Source organism: Astyanax mexicanus, chromosome 6, assembly GCF_023375975.1.
Source record: "Astyanax mexicanus isolate ESR-SI-001 chromosome 6, AstMex3_surface, whole genome shotgun sequence".
Taxonomy (NCBI): Eukaryota; Metazoa; Chordata; class Actinopteri; order Characiformes; family Acestrorhamphidae; genus Astyanax; species Astyanax mexicanus.
The window spans coordinates 22,862,201-22,882,333 of NC_064413.1; the positions used below are offsets into that span (position 1 = coordinate 22,862,201).

The following is a 20,133-nucleotide window of genomic DNA, read 5'->3' on the forward strand; positions in this document are numbered from 1 at the left end:
GATGATCCTTAGATCAGATATGATTACATTTGTGTGGTTCCTTTATACAGGCTCATTGGTCACATTAAGATGCAGGTCCTGGTTCTATTAGATTAAACAGCATTGATTGTGTTCAACTTTAGAGTAACCAACGGACAAACTCCATGTGCTCCTTTTCACTGCTCTTCGTGCTCCATTCTTTCAGCAGGACTTTGTTTTTTTAACAGGTTTAGTTTTTTTTAACTGTATCTGACTCCAACTCTTTGTAGATTATGTAAAACTAACACTTCTTGTGGAGGAGGCAGGGTAAAGACTTTTAAGACCAGTTACTGGATACCCCTTTCAAGAGCACATCATGCAGTTTTAGAACAGCACAAAGCTAGCAAACACCACTTACCACACAAAACAACGAGCATTAAAGACCACATTTAACCCCAACAAAAAATATAGTAGTCATGGGTAAGTGTATCATATGCAGTTTTACTATAGAAAAAGTATGTTTGTATGACCTTAAAGATCCGGCCCTTGACAGTCTAATAAAATGTCCTATCATACATGAAGCCTTTTTGTGTCCTCAGGACCCACTCGAATCGACAAGCGGAAAAGCAGATATGTGGGAAATTCGTCCCAGAACCCAGGGAGATATTCACGTGGTGAGATCCTGTCAAACCCCACATTAAAGAGGTCATGACATTTAAATTGTCTATAAATTAATTTGGATTTGAATTTTTTTTTTCTTCATTTCAGGCCCCTCCGTGGGCACAGGCAGAGGAGAGGTAAAACAGGGCTCTCAGAACTCTTCCAGAAGATCTGTGCTCCGACAGCAGGCCAGCATGGATCAGCCTACCCTGCCCCGCTTCCATGGGCCTCGCCCCAGCCAGAAGAAAAATGAGCCCTACACTGATATGGGCTTCATGAATGTGCCTGATCAGGGAGTGGCAGGGTAAGATTATAGAATAGTTCAAAAAACATTCTTTTTTTCTTTCAATGTATCCAAGCCAAAAAAAGTATTTTCGTACTTTAAAAATCTTCTTGGGAAGATGTCAGTAATTGAGGGCTGAGAAGGTTCTGATCTATAGTGATCCAGTATACCAGTCAAGCACGGATAGCACCTGTATTTGTATGGAAATAGAATGGATCTGGTGGAAGCCATTATTAAAGTTGGCTATAAAATGTTGCATAAATATAAAAAAAGTATTACTGGTCCAAAGTTGACTGACTAATCAGTCTTTAATCTCAGCTAATACATAAGACCCCTGTTTTGCTAAATCCAGCAACAGCACCAAAAACAGGCATTTCCACTGATAACTAAAACTTTAAGTGTAACTTTGTACAAACTCCAATAAAGTGAAAAAAAAAATAAAATAATTAGGGTGATGTCCACAGCACAAGGCACCTGTGAGCTGAACAGAGAATCTGCGCTTCCCTTACTGTAATGCTACTCAGCAGCAGTTGGAAAAAAGGCGGTGGCTGACTTCACAGGTGTTGCAGGAGGCATGTGCTAGTCTTCTCCCTGCAGGTGTTGAGGCATCATTAGTGATAGGGGGAGTCCTAATGAGTGGGTGGGATAATTGGCCATGTAAATTAGGAAGAAAATGGGGAAAAAAATGTAAATAATATAAAAAAAACACACACAGTTAAAATGTTTAGTGTGTCTGGTTTCTGTAGTCACCCTGTAGCTCTTTATAAGTGATTTAAAGAACTATGTATTTTGTCATTCTGTCCCTATAGACTTCATCGACGACTTTCCAAAGAGGTCAAGCCTCTCCCTGGAGCAGGGCTGCCAAAGCCTGCCCCGAGGCCCAAACCCCGCGTCCCGCAGTGCCGTGCTCTGTATGCGTATGATGCCCAGGACACTGATGAACTCAGCTTTAATGCAGATGACATCATAGATATTGTAAATGAAGGTAAGTAACACATAATATTATATGAGCTGACATCACAGTTAAGATCACACTTAACTGTTATTTGTGAAAGCACATTCGCATTGCTGGGTATATCCTGTGTGTTCTCTGTACAGATCCCTCAGGTTGGTGGGTTGGTCGTCTGCGAGGAAGAGAAGGCATGTTTCCAGGCAACTATGTTGAGAAGATTTAGATCAGGTCACTAATGGAAGATGTGCTCATCATGAATTATCGAACAAGTGTAATAGTACTATGAACTTGGCTGAGCCTGTAATCTATAAAGAACAAGGGACAAAAGGAGGTACTTGACTCCCATCTTTAGAAGGGGATCGTTTTGACTTTCCTGAAAACATTGTATATGACACTGAAGTTCATTTTTTTTAACAATCATAGCAGATTTCTACAGATTTTTACACAGTGTAATTCAAAAGTAAAGAGACGTTATTCAAATTGTTTTTAAAAACCTGAATCAAGAAATTCATTGTATTTTTATTTTTCTTAAATCCATGTTTATATAAATGTTTTATATGTGCAGAAATGTATGATTAGTCAGAGTATTTCCATAATGAGAATTTCTCATTTTTAAAGGCGCTGTAATAAATTCAAGCTTTTATTTGGGTTTACACATAACAACTAAAATCATTATAGCGAAAAGCAAATCAAAAATAAAAATAAAAAATACTTAAGTGTTGTATGAATCGAATGGGGAAAACTGAATGAAACCTCAGCAATAAATTTATATATAAAAATAAATAACAGCTAGTGCAGCCTGTGGCATGTCAAGTCACAAGTCGTCATGTTTGTGTGCCTGAAATCGTGCTGCTACGTAGACAGTCCCATGGGAGTTATTTCTGCTCCTTTGTGTTGGAAAGATCCACCTCTGTCCAATGTATCCAGTTGAAGTACAACGTATCTGAGTAAGTTTGCTTTTGGAAACATTCATACTTTTATTAAACCACTTCCTGTATTGAAGAAACACTGCTAGCTTAGCTTCTGTGCATGGACTGTGGGCAGTTATGCTACCACATGCTGTTGTGAAGAATAGCTTTCTGAATGTGGTAAAATAAAAAAAAAAACCTTGTTATGTCTGCCATGTATTTAAATGGTGGCTTCTGAGGACTACTCACAAACGCATATTTCATGGTTTCATACCAAAATAAATGTTTGAAAGAGAACCATCACATGCAGTGACCTTTTAAAGACACTTTTAGAAGTGTTCACTCTTCAGATTGTGCTCAAACTAAGCTCAGTTCTCTATAAAGGACAAAGACACAAAACTTTAGATGCCAGTGCTTCTTTTACAGTGTTTATGAGGTGAGAGGACAGAGGCCCAGAATGAAGCTGTGTAAAATATCAGGGCATGGGTATAAATATTTTAAAGGTCTTTGTTGTCCTCTGGGATATGGTGAAATCCATCTGTGAGAAGCACAAGGAATCTCTCATATTGCTTAACTGTAGTCATTATTCTTTAAGAGCGCATCTTCAATAAACAAATCTCAATGTTGTAGAGGAGCACCATGTGGACAAATAATAAAAGAGTAAGGTCTTCATAATGCCCCTATAAGATTGTTTAAAGGCATTCCATCACCACTGCAGGACTCTGTTTTACACTAGCTTGTGTAAAAAACGTTAGAAACTGGCGCATAGGCCTGTAAATTTAACCATTTGTGTTTGGATGTTATATTACCTTAGCATTAGTTGTAATAAATGATAATACTGTCATTTTATGACAGTTTTTGCCACTGATATAATAATGTAATAGCATAACAATAATGAAATTGTACAAAAATCTAAATCTAAAAAAAATCTAAAAGCAGTGTGTAAGACTGATGGATGAGAACATGCCAAGATGCATGAAAACTGTGATTAAAAACCAGGGTTATTCCACCAAATATTGCTATCTAAACTCTTAGAACTTTATGAATATGAACTTGATTTCTTTGCATTATTTGAGTTCCGAAAGCTTAGCGGATAAAACAAAACCCATTGTTGACATACCATCATGTTAATGTGTTCTTATTGCAAAAAAAAACCCCATAATAACCAATATCGAGCAAAAATTATGAGTTTATGTCCACATACTGTATTGTATGAAAAGTCTATGGCATAATTAATATCATTAAAGGCCTACTTGTACTTTTTCTGCACTTTACTTTACTTTACGTTTGGTTGAGTTGAGCTACCCGCCGGTATCTCCTCCATTTTTTTAATTCAATGTTTTCATGTGATAATTCTATTTATTCAGTCTGAGCTCACTGTTATTATTTTTTGTGTGTTATAAATATGTAAATTCTGTTTTAAATGAAAAAAAAACACCTCTAGTCTAAATACCTCTAGTACCTTGTATTTACAGTACAGTGATTTATGTATGTTTTCTAAACATTTGCTGGGAGTATTCTCTGATATAATGTATGTATAATTTAAACTTATGTTGGTACTAGCTTGACCTGTAAATAGTCACTTTAGTAGCTAGCTATTTAGGGTGCTAACGCAAAGTGACAGCAAACTGAACTACATTACCCATAAACCCGTGGCCACGTGACGGGGGGCGCACAGCAGTTACGTTGGTGCGCGTTGCAGCTAACTGACACAGCCGTGAATCTGCACTAACCCTGTGAATAAGCAGCAGCAGTAGCGGCTCAGCACGGGGCTCTATAAAGTACTACGAGCTTGTTTGCCGAACAGGAGCGTCTTCGGCCGCCTCAGAGGCTCTTCAGTAGCGCGGGTTTCCTCTGGGAGAATGGAGGCGTATTTACGGAGCTGCCGTGACGCGCTGCAGGTAAGTTCTGGAGAAGGACGCGGAGCGCTCCGCTCACTTCACCCGCTCTCTCTCTTTAATTCAGGCTGTAATTCGTGCGGTTTATTGGGGCGCTGGGTTGTTTTAACAGCATGTTTAAATAAATGTCGTTAAAGCAGCGCAGCGCGAGCTGAGCTCAGTGTGTGAAGTGCTGAACACCACTGGAGGAAAAGTTACTGAACATTGATCGCCGCACGCTCGCTCGCTCAGTGCGCATGTGCCGACTGCGTGTGTTGAGTGGCTACACAACCTAATGCACGAGTTGTGTTTTGTATTTCTGTGCTGATCGAGATAGTGTCTGTTTAGATAGTCTCCTGTGCTGCATGTTAGCTAGCTAAGCTCGGAGGTTTGGTGCTTGTGTTTTGGGTAACAGCGCGTGTGTATTAGTAGCGATCAGATAGCGAGCTAATAATAACACGACAGCAGCACTGTTGTGATCATTCGTACAAATCTGATGACACTTTGATCATCGTTGACTAATCCAGATATGTGTTTTTTAGGCCTGCAAGTAAGAATACTTGGTCTGAGAACTCATTTAAATTTAGAAAGTAGAATAATCTATTTCACTAAACAGGCAAAGAAAGCTTAACCCTTTCAGACACTGCATCCATTACAATGGACATCATGTATTTTCTTTTTAAATGTTTTGTTGCACTCAAACACTATTTGAGAGCTGTTAATCATCAGATTAGACCATGAACCTGTCAATAAACAAGTTTAAAATCCAATAAAAAAGTAGTCTGGCCCCTCCCACTACATTGAGATAAAAACAGTAGCACTTGAGCCATTGAAGCAAAGTTACAGCTGATTGTTACTGAGTTAATATGCTTTTTATTGATTTTGTACTGTTTATGGATGGTTTGAAATAAAAAGGCCAATATGAAATATAAAATATTATACACAGGCTTCAAATGCAATAGAAAAAAAAACGATTACATATTTTAGTTATTTGGATTTATTTGCTGTACAGGTTTTATAGTATAATATTAGAGTCTTCTTTTTTGTGCATTACCGACGAAAAAAAAAAAGCATTCTTACTTTTTTTCCATCACTGGAGATAAATCAGGTCTGAAAGGGTTAAGTGTATATTTCCAGCTAGAGCATATTTAACCCTTTCAGACCCAGCACCCATTACTATGGATATTATAATATTTTCTTTTTTTTTTTAAAGGTTTTGTTGCACAAACCAAAAATTAAGGCCTGTTGTCCATCAGAATAAACCGTGACCCACCCATTGAAAAAGTTTACCAGTCAGTGAAACAGTATCTTAGCCCCGTCTACTGCCTTAAGAAACACAATACTAGAGCCAACAAGGCAAAATAAGAGCTAATTTGTACAATTTTTAGAATACTTTTTATAATGTTTATTTTACTGTTTACTGCTGTTACTGTTTGTAAAATAAAAATGTCTATATCAAATATAAAATAAATAAAAAGCAGATAACATTTTAGTTATTTGGATTTAATTTTATATAGAGTTTATATTACACTATTATAGTCCTATTTTGTGTCCATCCCAGGGAAAAAACAGCATTCTTATATTTCCCCATTACTGGAACATAATCCAGGTCTAAAAGGGTTAAAAGGTTTATTACTGAATTTTAAAACCTTAAAAATACAGCGTTATGTCTGCTGTATTGAAACATTTGATATTGTTTTGTGATGAGGACATAAGTACATATATTAGTATAAAAAGAGGTCACACATTTGTAAACTCTGAATTTATATTCATTGGGTATACTGCTGTCTAGAAATTCTCTGACATGGCATTACTAGTTCTCCAGTGCATTTAGTTCTGGCATGTTCTTGTGACAAAGCATGTTTTTGGCAGACAGGTGAGTCCCACCTTTATAGAATTGTGTAACTTGTCTCCCTGTTGCCACAACAACTAAAGGACTCACAGTTACAGCACAATCAGACATGTAGTGTAAGCAGCACAACACTCTGATGACTCAAAGTTGTATAGTGTGAACCAAACATTAATAGTAGTAGTTTTATTTTATACTCACTTTACATACAAACATAATGCATTGATTTTCTGGACAGTGATCATAGATCATATTTTTCCTTTCAATGGGGAATCTGGAAAACTGCCCCAATATGCATTATGTGCTAATATAAGTTGCCACTTAACAGGTCTGTCACTGGTCTATCAGAAAGACCATGGTCATGTTAATAAACCAGCTAAAGTATCTCTCAAATAAAATCTTATGCTGCACACAAACCACATTTGAAGTTAATGCAATACCAAAAGATGCCACTACATTTAAATTAGCAAAACCATAGAAATAATTTTAAAAAAGGCTGCTATTGCAAAACTGTAGTCTGTAAAAATTGTCTGCCAATTTACAGAACAATATAAAGAGCTGAAACGAGATGAATGTCAATATCGATTCAGAATACACTGCCCACACAGCATCTATATTATACTATTATATTGTTTTGAAGTGACTGAGGGGGATCAGTCTGTCTGTATGAGAAGATGTCAAATATTCTATAAAATGGTGTTTTAAATTAGCCAGCTAGCAAACAAAATAAGTCAGTCTACTAAACACAATAAGACTTTAATTTAATTTAATGAAATAGCAGAACATATTTACTAATTGTCTGACTGTGTGTGTATTCATTTAGAACAGAAAGATAGGATTGGTAATGGCCAGTACTCAGATCAGATCAGAGGGCAGTTGAATTGAGACATGATTTTAAGAGAGTCCTGATATAAACAATCTGCTTTTTTGTTTACAAACCATTACAGCATTGGACTGTCTGATTCTGGGTATTTCATTTATTTTTTTATCAGATTTCTGTTCAACTGGTGTACTAGTGTTTATAGTGTTAGCATTCAAGAATAGTAGTACTGTACAGTTTTGTAGTTAAGGGGGTCTGCTGGCTGATGTTTATTGTAAATAGTGGTAGGAACCAGGCTACTGACCGCATGTCCTGATCTGTACTTCATCTGCCAGGCAGCGCGGTGACTAGGAGAAAGGACAGAGCCAGGGGAGCATGACCACATTATCCTCAGAGGCAGAAGAACTGGCTCAGCAGAAATGTGTTTTTACCCACTAGACCAGTCCTTAGCAGTTGTGTAATCTGAGACACTCTTAGATATCGACTTGGATTTTGTGTATTTATTCAAAACCATTTTTTTTAAAACTGATCCCAGACCTACAATGTTGTGTTTTTTTTTTCTCAAAGCTTTTGTATGACCTCATTCTCAGCTAAAAATCAAATAATTGTGCAGGGTTTATTAAGTGTGGTGACTAATGTCTAACCTTTTTCTAAAATATTTTATTTAAAAGGCTGATGTGTATTTAAATCTGCAGTTTGTATATTTGACTTAAATTTGCCTGACTTTTGATAAACTTGAGACTTGAGAAAATGCATTTGATAAAACAATCAGATGTAAAACATTTAGAATTATGCATTTTATGCTTAAAAATAATTAATAAAATTAAATTATTTTGATGTAAATGGTTTAGTGATGAAACATGAAGTAGAAAGATTATTTTGAAATGTTTAGCAGCAGATTTTGCCACATCATGTTCAAAACGCACAAAAACATGGTTAAAATACTGACTTTGATTTTATACTAGGGGTGTGCAGTATTGTATTGTACACAATAATATCAGCATATTGTAAACAATATTATAATATTATACCATGAAATATTGTGCTATATCACCCACCTCTAATTATTACATCAGGGTACTACTTTTTTGCTGTTCTCAACAAAAAAAAAATCAAACTGTTCCCATTTCCTATAATATATATATATATATATATATATATATATATATATATATATATATATGTATATATATATATATATATATGTATATATATATATATATATATATATATATATATATATATATATATATATATATATATATATATATATATATATATATATATAAATATATGTATATGTATATAGTGCAGTATCCCAGTTAGGGCTGTGCCATATCATATTCAGTAATAGAATTCAATTTTTATTTTGTTCAGTAGTGTATTCTTAAAATGTTTTCATTGTTTTGTCATATTGCCAGTAGTATCTTTATCGCAAAAATAGCATGCAATATTATGATCTTATTTTTATATCACCCGCCCCTAATTTAAACCATTTAAATATTTTAACTGTATAAAATGTATAAAAAAAAACAGATTCGCATACTCCGGTAATGCTGCCTTTAATCTGCACATTTTCAATTGTTTTACAATGTTAGGGGCACATGAAAAACAGCTCTGGATCGCTGCATCTGGTGCTGGGGAATGAGGCGTGTGATATGGACTCCATGGTATCAGCCCTCACCTTTGCCTATTTTCTGTCAAAGGTGAGTTACTCATTATCCTGTAGTTGACTTGGATTTAGTATGTGTAATTTAATGGCCTGGGTGTGCAATACTTTTCCATATATGGCATTGCCGTGCAGATGGCTATGCTGCACTGAAGGCAGGACATTGTTCAAGCCCTCTTTGTTTTATTTCTAGACGCTGGACTCTGGGAAAGCAGCAGTGCCTGTGCTGAACATCCCACGAGCGGAGTTCTCCCTGCGCTCTGACAACATATTCCTGCTGAGAGAGACTGGCTTATCCCAGGACTACCTGCTGTTCAGGGACGAGGTGGATTTCAATGGTCTGCAACAGCTGGCCATTACATTAGTGGACCACAATGTTTTACCTCAGTATGTTTCCATAAAATCTTTGCTAACAGGTTTGATGGCATAATAGTGACAATTTTAAGTGCATAATTCAGTTTAGATTTTTTGGTTTCAACATAGGTTTGGCTCAGCTAAGAAATAATTTCTAAATGAACTGTTTGAATCTATGTAATGCCAGCTTTCTCACAAATTAAGCCCCAAAAATTACGTACAATTTACAAAGTCCGAATATTTTGCTGCCAGATGGGTGTGCTCTGTTTTGTTAACTATAATAACTGGCTGTCCTTTCTACAGAGCTGATGGTGCGTTAGAGAAATACGTTGTGGAGGTCATTGACCATCATCGTCTAGAGAGAGCGCCTTCTCCCAGTTGTCCTGTGACTGTGGAGACCGTGGGATCCTGTGCCACTCTGGTGACAGAACGTATTGTCCAGAAGGCACCTGAGCTGTTGGACCAACAGGTGGCACAGCTCTTATACGGTAAAAAAACTTGCAATCATCCTATTATGAAGGAGTAAGAATGCAGGACTGGTTTCAGTCATTTCTGAATATGTGATTTAATCAGAACAATGTTCACCATGTTATATAGGACACAGCAGGTAAAATAGCTGTATCATGTATTAATACTAAATGTACTGATACTTTGTGCTTTCATGACAACCGACATGGGTTCATGAAAATTTGCCAGTTAGCATTAGCAACGCTGAAACAATGTTAGGTTAAAACGGCTTCATCCGTCTAGACGCTCCACTGGCTTTAGTGTGAATCCCCAGACAGTTTGGTCTTTGAAGCTGCCATAATAATTAAACAGGATTATTACCAGGCTCCATGGCAATTTTCAACATGAATGCTTGTGCTCACAGCTCAGTCTGTTGTTTACTCGGCCTGGAGCCATCTGGTAGAGCCTGGAGTGCTTATTTTAGACGCATAACTACACGAAACAGGCAAGACTCCAACATAAATTTACCACACAGGTTTAAATGTAATAATCTAAACTTTTGAAACTTTGGAAAAACTCATTTATAGTGAAGCACAATTCACAGGTTCGTGCTGATTTGTATGTAATGCTGCATTTAAATGTAAACTTTTTTTATTGTAAGACTATACAGAAATCATACTTTCCCATCTTGATAATCCCTACATTAACCCTAGAACACTAACATTAAGATTAGTAACACCATCACTAACATTGAGTATACACTGTATGACAAGTTTTTGAAATCACATCACATTAAATACAAAAAGGTATCATGGATGACACTATAAAAAAAAGCCAAAAAAAAAGGAAAATCAGGTAATCCTTAACAGTCCTTACAAAAAAATAATGCTGCTGGGAACTTGGTCTTTGGTCCACCCATTCCTGGGACATGTGCGTGCCTGATTTAAACACACAAACAAATTAAATTACACCCAAAAAATATGTTTTATATGTTTAAAATGTCTATTACTAACGTTGGATGAAAAATCACCCGAACAAATCAATGAACTCCCTAAAGCTTCCCAAAGTGCCATGCAACTCAGCAGACAGCAGCAACACAATGAAAATCACGTGAAAAAATTGTGTCACCCGGCGTTAGCGTTCTAGGGTTAAAGAAATGTTTTTTTTTGTTTTGTTTTTTAAGGAAGACTTTAAAATTAAAGTCATTCCTCTATATTTGTAACAATCTGTTCATTCAGAGTAAATCTTGAGAAATACATAAATGCAATACAAAAGGCACGCTATGTTGATTGTTATTGTTTCTACAATATTAAATAACCCATTAAATGTGCTTATGTGCTTGGCAGGCACTATTATCACAGACTGTGTGAATATGGCACCTGAGGCCGGAAAAGTCACCCCTAAGGACAGCCAATATGCCATTCTGCTTGAGACGCGCTTCCCTAAGCTCCCTCCTAGGAACATCCTCTTCCAGTCTCTGCAGAATGCGAAGTTTGATGTGTCAGGTACGCTGTAAATAGAGAATTTTGCTGCTATGCAAAAACATTATATTTTGAAAATGGCTGTTTTGCAGAAGAAAAAATAACTTCAGTCAGTGTAAAAATATTTTATTCCAAGTCAAGAACAACTACCAGAAGAGCAATAAAAATAGAGATACAGGATTTGCGTGACAGTGAGATTTTGCTGAAATAGTAATGGGTGTATCTTGTGGATCAGGCCTCAACACAGAGCAGATGTTGTTAAAGGACATGAAAGCTGTCTCCGGGGGAGATCTGAAACTGGCTGTCAGTGTTATCTACATGACACTTGAGGTAAATGTTGTGATTATATTGTGTTGCTGAAATGGGGATGTATTGAATGTATTTCTGTCTGCTCTATTCTGTATCTAATGGCTATCCTGATTTCCACCATGAGAGTGGACTGCCCACACTCTGAATTCCTCAGCAGAAGTGAAGCGTTAATAATATTATTCCAATGCATTTATGCCTATGTGAAATTTAGGACACCACTTTAAATATGACCTGTTAATATTTAATATTATTTTAAACAGCACCTACAGATAATGTAAGTGATGCAGTTGTAATTTATGAACATTATTAACATTATTAACATTTAATGTAATTTATTAACATTAAATTCTCCCATAATATCTGCTGTAGCTTTAGTTTTAGAATATATCATCTCACATTCTTCCTGTTTTACTGATCTCACTGATTTTCTGTTACTAGAAAGAATTCATAGAAAATGATATGCAGAGACCAAAACCATGAAATGAGCTTTAAACAATAAATGTCCATCTCCATGCTTTTACCTGTCTTTATGGGACTTTTTGGCAATTGGAGGAACCTTGCACACCTCCCATGAAAATTTAGTTTGTTCGGGCTCTTTCTGAGAGCAAATGGTGTGTTTAATGTCATAGGTGAAAAAGGTACCTGTGGATCCTGTAATGACATTTTAGGAGTGTTGGAAACTACAAGTATTGTGGTCTGCTGTTTGGATAAACTGGCTAGGACAGCTTTGTTTTAAATGTTCTGCTCTTATGTTGCAGAAAGTGACTAAAGTCCCACGTTAGACTCAAATGCATCAACAACCTCCTTTCTGAAGGCTTCTTAAAGCTTTTTGGATCTGGCCATGGAGATGCCACTCAGGAGCAAACTAAATTAGATTTTTACGTGTTCATGGGGTGGACTTATTCACAATAATGTAAGCTGCCATTTTGGGGAATATGGTAAAACAACTGTGAACTGTATGTCTCTTTCAGTCTTTCCTACAGAGACAGCGTCTACAGCAGGAGCTTTGTGAGTTCTGTCACAAGTACAGTTACAACCTGGTGGTGGCCATGACCATCTCGTTCATCGACAATAAGGAGCCCTTCCGGCAGCTTGCGGTTTACAGTTCCAGCACACTCTACAGAGATGAGGTACTTCAGGGACACTTTAGTGTTGACCAAAACAAAATTCTGTATCCTGGTAACCATCATGGGAGATTTAGGAAGTATAAAGAACACTCTTAACGGTGAAGTAGACATGTTCTAATTTTAATTTAATGTTATGAGAGTGACCAGATCTTTGGAGATGGTTTATAAGATCACAAAACTGTAAATTTTTTTATAGTTTTTATAGTTTGATTATAATAGATTGGTGGTTTATAAAATGACATTTTGTATACTGGTGCATTTTCTTAAAGTCATAATAGACAAACATGCCTATATTTTCCTAAATTTGCTGTTTACCTATTGATCTGCATAGTTTCAGCTTTTGCCTGCCTTAACACAACATAATATGTTAGAATAAAAAAATAATGTTTAATTTATTCAGTGGTAACAAAAGTGCCATTGTCTAAACATATTTTTTGTCTTGCTTTCTTAGAAAAATCAATTATCAAACTACAATTTAAATATATATATTTATTGGTGAGGGTGGGACAAAATATCAATATTGCGATAAATTGTGTCATTTTTGTTTTCAAAATGGATTTATTGTTCTTTATTAAATCCGTAATTCCTAGTATTTGATTGTTTAGGAGTGTTTTATCCCCTTCAGTAACACAAAAAGTGCTGTATTTCGGAATGCTGGGGGCGAACGAAGGAGATCTATTGCATAAAAATTCATACTCATTATCATGTTTCACTACTCCCACAATCTATTTCCACATTTCACACCTGTTTTCTATTCTAACTTGGCATAAATATTTATTTCTTCATTTATCGTTTTAGTCTGTTCTAGTCCATGTTACCATGTGTTGTCTCTGTACACTGCAGCACCTGATAACTGCTCTTCCTGCTTGTGTGACTGTGCTCGTTGCACATGGCTGGTGTGAAAGGCCACACTGATAACACAGAAGTGCTTGTGGAAGGGGCAGTGGTGCAGTAATGCAACGGAAAGCTGTGCCACTTTGGAAATAAAAAAAGCACTTAAACAGAAAACCAGAAGCCAATTTGTTCCCACACTACAGCCCACATTTAAAAAACTCCTCTTCAGAAAACACACAGATCTAGATGTGGGCTAGTGTGGAAGGGTACTGTTGCTCACTGGGAACTTAGAGGTGGTTTTGGGCAGTTATATTATTGGCTGCCTGCAGGAGCTGGCAGCAAGAAAATAGGCTACTGGTGGGCTGCAGAGAAAATGTAACCTAACTTACAAATAATGACTTATGCAAGAACCCAGTCTGCATTTTTAAATGCATTGCAAGTAAAACGACGAACCTTAAATGTTTGCGTGAAGATATCAATCCGGTGTTGAAGACACTTGAAGAAGCTGCACGTTTTCTCTACTTTCTACTTCACTTAATAATTCCAGATCAGGCCATGAACTGTTTTATTTCTATTCAGGATATACTGATTTTAAAAGGAAGTTCAGGAAAGAGCCAATTTTATGATTTTATTCATTATATTTTGACAGTTGCAGATTCACTTGCTTATTTTTCTATATTTTCTGTTACAATTACAATTATGATTTTCAGTAATGTTCCTTATCTAACATGAAAGCTTTTTATGTAATGCTTGAATAGAAATCCTCAAGATTTAGGGGTGAAATGTCAGGCAGAAAATCAACAGAAATCCTGGCATGTAATAGTTTTTCTGTGGGTCTGTATAAGAACTAGTCTGTGCCACAGTGGGCAGTTTGGAGTGGGTGGGTGCAGGCAGTGGTGAGTGGTCTGGACCAGCGCTATATTTTACTGGAACAGGCAAGTGTTAAACAAGGTTGAAGTAGGTGAGTGTGGATATAAAAAATGTAGTTGTGCACACATTTTATAATAACACTAAAACAGCTTTGAAAAATAAAGCACACGATTGCAGCATGACAGTTTAGTGGAAACTAGAATTGCATGTATCTAAATTGTATCTAAATCAGTTTCCACATCTAAAGTTTGTTTGCTCTGGTCCAAGTTAGTTTTAAAAAATTGCAAACTTTTGGTATGTTTTGTTTTCACAAACAAAATCATTTATTCCACCAAAATGTGTTTTAACAAACCTTGTGAGAAAATTCTCTCTTCGTATTGGTCAGACCTGTCTGGAGCAGAAAATTAAGTATAGGACGATGGTCACAACCGCTTCAGAGTTCTTTTGGAACTTGATCAAGAGTCGCCCCCCTATTAAACGATTGTCTGCCTTTAGAAGTCCGTGTTTAGTTTAAGAGAGTGTGTTAAGTATGATAACTGATATACATGCTGATAATTAGTGATTTAACTGTAGTGTGTTTTATGTTGCTTCACCCCATAGGTAAGCAAAGCACTGGAAAAAGCCAAGAACCCCAATCTGGAGCTCAGTCCAACGAGCAGTCCCTATTCAGACGTGAAAGCCTTTGTTCAGGGTAACACGCTGGCTTCTCGCAAGAAGGTATTACCCATTATTTCAGACTTTCTTAAAGACAGGGAGAGGAAAATGGCCCAACGTGGCAACCTGGACGACCTGGAGCTGGAAGACGAGTGCGCACAGGATCAGAGTGACTCTCAGCAGTGCTGTGAGTACGCTGCCATAGAGGAAGACTCTGGGGTCCCTCCAACCCCCATGAACAGCCTGGTCGAGGGCTGTCCTTTAGACAACGGCCTTCCAAAGATCAGTGCAGAGGCGTTAGTGGAAAAGGTCAGCAAGATCGCCTGTGAAGAAGACAGACCCTTTGAAGGACAATGATACAGGACCGAGTCTGTTGCTGATCCCCACAGCTTCTGAAGATGTTAGCCTTTGGAGAAAACCTTCTCGTACAAGGTGCACTGCTTATACACGGAATCACAGGGCACAAAACAAAACAAGGGCAAGAAAGGTCTGGAAACCTGACAGAGGTTCTTCTGCTGGTACATGAGAATGAAACATTTGGACCGATTTACTGCTTACGTACCTTACTGAATGCTTTCAGGCTTATTTATATTACAGTGTTTCTGTAATAAGACGTAGAACTTTTATTTGTATTATTTTTTAGCCTGCTTGATTATGCCATGGACTCTCTACCATCTGCAAGTTGATAAAGCAGCCTTTGCTCAGGTCTTCTGACTCATTATTAAGAAATTATTAATAGAAATTGTTGATTGCAGCAAAATATGAGGAAGTTAGAGGTGGAAATATGATGACAAGACAGGTGATTGTCTGGTTCATTGCACCTATTTTTTGTTAAATTTTTCCTTTGAAAAAATATTAGTAAACACAAATAAAAAAAATGCAGGGACATCTGACATGAGCATTGAGGGCTGCTATTGAGGCATGCAGCCACAGTGCACCAAGCAGAGAAATGACCCTGCTGAATTACAGTTTATGTTGCGGGCCATTTACAAACGACCTCATTTACAGATTTTTTTTTCTTTTAGGACTGATTTACAATTTTTTCACAAACTATGTAGCAGTATTAATGCCAGAGTTGCCATTACTCATTTTGCAGCTGTTTTTAAATATTGATATTTTTCCAGCAGGCTCAGAGGGAAATGCAGAACAGCCTGTGGTAAATTTAAGTTAAACAGCGGACCGAAGGTTGACTGCTGGATTTATCGGTCTTAATAATTTAAGGCTATAGATAGTGTAGCTTTTCATTAAAATCTGCATTCAATAACTGTTAAGCATTCATGTTTCTTGCCACATATTATGTATCAGTGCCATTCACTAGTTTGGATCATTACTAAAGGTAGTAATATATTGATTCCATCCCTAAAACCTTAAATGTTAGTCTCTAATGTAAAGGTGCTACAAAAGATTTGTTAAGTGATGCTACAGAAGAACCATTTTTATCTCAGCTGAATCACATTTGTAAAAGAGATGTGGGTTTAAAGAACCTATTTTCATGTATCTAGCCAATTTTTAAAGTTATTTTTTCCTTCCATTTTTGAAAAATCTAACATTTTTGCTCCATACAGATCTAGCATCATACCTTTACAGAGAAAGACATCAACACAAAGAAAAAAAGAAATGCAGGAGATTAATCTTAAATTACACGCTAATCCCTAGGCAGTGCCATGCAAGCAATGACATTGCGAATTATAAACCTAAACAGAGCATTGTGTACATAAATTAATGAATGACATTATACATTTATATCATGCTTTTCTACAACCCAAGCAAACTTTACAATCAACACTCATACAATCCTTTAAAAAAAACACACCCAAAAGCAGCAGCCAATCAAACACAGCATACTCTCAACCGAAAACAATCACACAGACCCAGCACAGAGTGGCTGTTTGTTTGCATGTGTAAATAATTGTGTAAATGTCTGTATCCCCAGATACAATCACTCATTCACACACCAGGACAATTTAGATGAATTAATTATTCCTAGACTGTAAACCGGGATCTCTGATAGGAACCCATGCAGACTTGCAACTCGAACCCTGACTTAAAGCCTGTGTTAGAACATTACTTACATGTATTTGTGTGTTAAAACCTGAAATGCGATGTGTGTATACACTGCAGTTTTATGACTTGTAGTTCACTATATATCATAGGTAAGGAAATATTTAATATTCATTCAGAAAAGATCCTTTTGCCCCATCTGTACAGTAATTCTAAAGACAAAGTTTTCAAAAAAATCTCCCAGAAAGCTCTATTATTAGAACGCTTCACTCACAGATCTTTATAAAACCAACAGTGGCTTTTCTGTGGCATTTATTTAAGAATGTTTTGTAGCACTTATTTTTAGACTTTGAATTACAGAACTTTTATTTCAGTCTTCCCTAATGAAAAAACTATTACCAAGTTATTGCATTTATTATGCATTTAAAAAGCATTGATTTGTAGCCACGCGCTTGTGTGGAAGACACAAACATCAATTATGAGAATCACATGCATTCTCAAGGTTGGAAAGAGATTTTACCTTCAAATACCAAAGAGTACTAATGCAAGCTTCAGAGCTTCAGCCTCTGTGTGACAGGGCTTTTTGCAGAAGGGCATGTGCTAAAGCTGACTTCTTCATAGCTTTATTATTGTTTTATTTTTTTTGTGTGTTAAACATATTTGCTACACCAAGGATGATTCTTGTTTGCTACCACTTGAATGAAATCAAATCAAAGTATTTTTTTGTTGTTGTTTTTGTTTTGAACCAACATAAATTGATTAAGAAGTATTATTTCTAGCATGCCAAGGTATCTGTTCTGTTCTAATTTAAATGCAGTCCTGTTGTTGATTGTATAGAGTAGTTCTAGGTGAATACAGTGGTGTTGGTGAAGTCTCTTATTGTGGTACTGGCAACTCTTGGACAAAACCCATTGCTTGAATTTCTAATTTAATGGAAGAGGTATCGATCATGTTCACCATTTAATGAATGGTGTGAAGTGTTTTAGTAATGTACATCTTGCAGTTTTACAGAAATGTGTTAATATGTCAGAACAATAGACTGTTCCCCTGCCAGCACTTTGCCATTAAAACGATTTAGAAAAAACTCCACAGGTGTAGTTAAAATTACATTCCATTTTGGTCAAGTGTCAAAGACGACTTTATGTAGTGGTTAAAAATATTTTATTGGGAGGACATATTTTCTAAAGAACAGCTCTGATAGTTTTTCCACATCTTTTTTAACAACATAGTGCTGGGAGGGGGTATATATTGTAGTATCACACGGTGGGGTAGAGTAACAAGGCTAAGTCGTATTCCCATTTAGCAAATTTACAACAGGAAGAAAGCATGAGACATTCACCAACAAGCAGTGGTTCTTTCTTTAAATAGTAGCCTACTGGCAGAGCTCTTATTCACCTTCCACCCCAACATCATGAGGGTATGCAATGTGCCACCAGTGGGAGCGCCACAACTAAACTGTTTCAAGATAAAAGGGCAGCTGCTTTCCTATTGAACTCCTAAGACCCACCACCTGACCCTTATACACTGTGCCGCAATAATATATATATACAGTCTATGTTTGAAACTTGTTATTTTTCCCGCAGATGTGGAGGTAAATCTAGTTGTTAACAGTAATTTGTTCACATGATGTGTATCATAAATCACTGAGAGTTATCTATTTGACATTTTTATAAAGGTCCTAAGGATGTTGTGGAGCTACAATATGCCTGTATGTGTTTAATTAGTGAAGGTGTTTGCCTGTAATGTATCTGTTAGTAATATGTAGGAATATAGTTTTAGAGTTCAGACATCAGATGTCTGACAAGACACTGTAGTGTAAAGTATAAAATGCTTTTAGACAATATCTGACCAGATTTAAAATGCATTAAATGATTCGTATACAGTGTTGTTTAACTGAAGCTGGACAATCAGGAGCACAATCTTGTTATTGTTTGTGCTCCATGTTGATTTTTAAATTGAAATCTCCCTTAAAACTTTGTAATGTGGCTTATTTGTTACAAATAAAAAAAAAATGACTTTGATGTTTCCAAAAGTAATCATTTGCCTTTTGAGAGATGGGAAGAGATTAAAACTGAAATGTATTTATGTTTTCTGGTGAATTATTATATGCATCAGTATGGATATGTACAATATCTTGTATTTTTATTAGGTTGTGAAATTAACACTGATTCATTAAGTGAGGGATGATTGGGCCCCACTGCGTGCCAGTGCTCTGTCCTTCAGAACTTAAGTCTAGAGTAACGTAGAGACATATTGTATCATATCAAACAGCAGGATTTATAACATTGAGTTAAATTGGGGTCTTTAATTGTGAAGAGAAAATATAACCATCACGAAAAAAGTCTGTATGAGTTGCACAAATAATCAGATACTGCAAACAAAGAGAACATGATCTTTTTTTCACTTCGATTTTTTAGGAGCTTTTCTTTGCGTTCCTTTATTTATTTTGGGATATTTTTACTCTTGTTCCTCTGTTCTGTTTGCGTGTCTGTTTTGACCTGCAACAAGGCTAAAGTTCGATATTCGCAGCTCCACATTCGTTTGGCTCCATATTCACAGCTACCGCTTCACTAAAGGGAGTGTTCACGCAAACTCAACTGCTGCTCAGATTATATTAAACACCTCACATTTCAATACCGAAGGAGGTATCAATATCATAAAATATAAACAATATAATAAAATTTAATATTATATACACAATGATCCATCATTTATTTTCTCCAGTTTTATTTACAACATGAATTTTATTTTCTTGTGCACAAAAAAAATGCATATAAAGCCGATGTTCCAGTGTGATTTTGAAGGACTTTTTCATCTTTGGCCAGAACAATTACATATCAGATGAGTTCTAATCTACTACTTTTAAGAAAAAGTAAGGCTGATAAGAATTTGAGGTAAAGATGCAGCTACTTTAGCTAGGGATTTGTGCTAGTAAACAGAACAAAGGAATAAACATAATAAATAAATAAATAATAAGCAGAATTAAGGCAGGGGTATTGTTGCCACAGCTCAACAAACATTTCTTCTATTTTGCTGGTTCAGTGAACTGCAGGAGCACCGTCTCACTTCCACCATCTTTT

General features: G+C 36.3%; 2 protein-coding genes across 2 annotated transcripts in view; both read left to right on the forward strand.

The window, feature by feature from the left end:
• The window catches only part of myo1eb (myosin IEb), a 31,142-nt gene extending 27,123 nt beyond the window's left edge, over positions 1–4,019 (forward strand). Inside the window, exons 24-27 of the mRNA XM_007235978.4 lie at positions 558–632; positions 727–922; positions 1,711–1,886; positions 2,000–4,019. Of these exons, the coding sequence (XP_007236040.2) occupies positions 558–632; positions 727–922; positions 1,711–1,886; positions 2,000–2,076 (524 nt within the window). The 3' untranslated portion in view covers positions 2,077–4,019. The remainder of the gene's footprint in view (positions 1–557; positions 633–726; positions 923–1,710; positions 1,887–1,999) is intronic.
• Positions 4,020–4,408: 389 nt separating this feature from the next.
• On the forward strand, positions 4,409–19,072 carry prune (prune exopolyphosphatase). The gene is made up of 8 exons (XM_007235979.4): positions 4,409–4,662; positions 8,906–9,013; positions 9,170–9,363; positions 9,634–9,818; positions 11,124–11,282; positions 11,494–11,588; positions 12,539–12,697; positions 14,999–19,072. Exons 1-8 carry the CDS (start codon positions 4,624–4,626, stop codon positions 15,407–15,409), a joined length of 1,350 nt encoding a protein of 449 aa, XP_007236041.2. The 5' UTR covers positions 4,409–4,623; the 3' UTR covers positions 15,410–19,072.
• Positions 19,073–20,133: the final 1,061 nt, after the last annotated feature.